At 51.4% G+C, this 2,433-nt stretch overlaps 1 protein-coding gene across 4 annotated transcripts in view; it reads left to right on the top strand.

Moving 5' to 3' along the window:
- Positions 1-2,433, top strand: part of ALDOA (aldolase A, fructose-bisphosphate) — a 17,968-nt gene that overhangs the window by 3,962 nt on the left and 11,573 nt on the right. For 2 of the 4 annotated variants that reach the window (XM_011982393.1, XM_011982392.1), the window contains one exon: positions 1,992-2,104. The exons of the other annotated variants lie outside the window; for them this stretch is intronic. In XM_011982393.1, the coding sequence (XP_011837783.1) occupies positions 1,992-2,104 (113 nt within the window). The remainder of the gene's footprint in view (positions 1-1,991; positions 2,105-2,433) is intronic. 4 annotated transcript variants of the gene reach the window in all.

Genomic DNA, 2,433 nt, shown 5'->3' with positions numbered 1-2,433 from the left:
TTTTTTGAGACAAGTCTTGCTCTTGTTGCCCAGGCTTGAGTGCAATGGTGCCATCTCGGCTCACTGCAATCTCCGCCTGCTGGGTTCAGGTGATTCTCCTGCCTCAGCCTCCCAAGTAGCTGGGATTACAGCGATGCGCCACCACGCCTGGCTAATTTTGTATTGTTAGTAGAGACGGAGTTTCTCCATGTTGGTCAGGCTGGTCTCCAACTCCCGACCTCAGGTGATCTGCCTGCCTCGGCCTCCTAAAGTGCTGGAATTACAAATGTGAGCCACCGGGCTCAGCCTCTACTTGCCCTTTTTAACCTGACATCACACTTGGCCACCTATCCGTGCCTGTGCGTGCAGACATGCAGGGGTTACTGTCCTCCTCCTGCAGCGGGGAGTAAGCTGGCTTAGGGAAGTTTAGTGGCTTCTCCAGAGTGTTAGGCAGGAGAATCTTGCATCACAAATAGCTCCACAGCGTTAACTGAAGTAGAATCCTCAGGGGAGAAGCCTGGCTTGCAGACAGGCCTGTTTGCATTTGTGGGTTTAAAGATGTTAAATGTAATTGACCACCTTCCTGAGGAATGATTATTTTGGGCTCAGAGATTCAGACAGCATAGTGCCTGCCCTTGGAGTGGTGACCTTCCTTCCCTAGGACGGAAGGGGAGGATAAAAGCAAATTCATAACCTAGGTACACGATGATTGGTGCTAATCCCTGGCGTGTTTTCAGTTTTGAAGTAAATTGTGGAGCAAGGAGCGCTTTTTCAGACAATCGGCTTCTGGTTTCCTAGGGGCAGTCAGGAGAGGGGTCCCAGGGTTGGAGCTGAGGGGCAGAAGGGCAAAAGGAGGAGACCTTGGGTTCTGAAAACTCCTCTCTTGGCGTGGTGGTACTCGCCTGTAATCCCAGTTACTGGAAAGGCTGAGGCAGGAGAATTGCTTGAACCCGGGAGGTAGAGATTGCAGTGAGCTGAGATCGTGCCACTGCACTCCAGCCTGGGTGACAGAGTGAGACTCCGTCTCAAAAACAAAACAAAACAAAACAACCTCCTGTCTTATAGGAGATACTCCATTATAAAATGATTTCTGGCCCCCTGTCCTGGGGATGCCACCTCCTACTCCTTCTGTCTACTTGAAGTGAATAGCCAGGGACTCATCGCCTCGTTGGGCGAGAGGATGGGTGAGGTGCATTGTAAGGATGGACTAGGCCCTCCCACCTTCCCCAGGAACTTTAAAACCTGGAGACATCAGGGCCTGATCCTCTCCGGTTTCCGCTGGAGCTCGGAAGGGATTTAGCAGGGTGGAGGGCGGGGCAGATTCTTTCTGTCCTTGAGCTGCCTTTCCACAAAGTACATTTAAGTCCCTCCCTCTTCAGTTTCCCTGTAATAACAGCCAGGAAGGTTACAAATGTCTTGCCACGTGGCAGCTGTAGACACTGAGGCTTATGGAGGCTGGAGTGACTTGGAGGTTATATGACTGGACCAGCCGGAACAGAAACCCAGGTTTTTCTTCATTACTGAGGGAGAAACCTGCCGGCTCGCCTGCTCTGCTTCTGTGGGTTTTTTTCTTTTTGAGACAGAGTCTCGATCTGTCACCCACGCTGCAGTGCAGTGGTGCAATCTCGGCTCACTTCAACCTCCGCCTCCTGGGTTCAAGCGATTCTCCTGTCTCAGCCTCCCGAGTAGCTAGGATTACAGGCGCGTGCCACCACACCTGGCTAATTTTTTGTATTTTTAGTAGAGATGAGTTTTCATCGTGTTAGCCAGGATGGTCTTGATCTCCTGACCTCGTGATCCACCCGCCTTGGCCTCACAAAGTGCTGGGATTACAGGCGTGAGCCACCATGCCTGGCCTGCTCTGCTTCTTTCATGTACATGTTGCAAGGTTCTCATTCATTCGTTCGTTCATTGACTCACTCACCAAAGATTTACGGAGTTACTGTTGACGCACTGTCTAGGGCCCTGGGGACTCAGCAGAAACAAGATAGAGAAGGTCCCCATCCTCGCAGGGCTTCCATTCTGGTGATGGAGAGAGAGAAATAACTAGGCCATTACAACAGAGGGTGAGAAATGGCGTGCTCTGGAGCAGCGGTTGCTTCGCCCTGCATGCGGTCAGAAACAGGTATGGGACTTGAAAGCCAGGCATCTAGGCCCCACACTCAGGTCTGGGCTGGGGCTAGAGTTTGTGAATCTTTTACGAGTTCTCACATGATTCTGATGCACACCAGCTTAAGAACCACTGCTGAGGGAAGAAGCTATGATAAGAATAGCTCTCATTCTTTTTCTTTCTTTTTTTTTTTTTTCCAGACAGGGTCTCCCTCTGTCACCCAGGCTGGAGTGCAGTGCTCCCTCTGTTGCCCAGGCTGGAATGCAGTGGTGCGATCTTGGCTCACTGCAACCTTTGCCTCCCAGGTTCAAGTGATTCTCCTGACTCAGCCTCCCAAGTAGCTG

This window comes from Mandrillus leucophaeus, unplaced genomic scaffold (genome assembly GCF_000951045.1).
Source record: "Mandrillus leucophaeus isolate KB7577 unplaced genomic scaffold, Mleu.le_1.0 Scaffold24, whole genome shotgun sequence".
Taxonomy (NCBI): domain Eukaryota; kingdom Metazoa; phylum Chordata; class Mammalia; order Primates; family Cercopithecidae; genus Mandrillus; species Mandrillus leucophaeus.
Note: the sequence above shows the minus strand (reverse complement) of the source record. Positions and strands in the feature narration are given on the sequence as shown.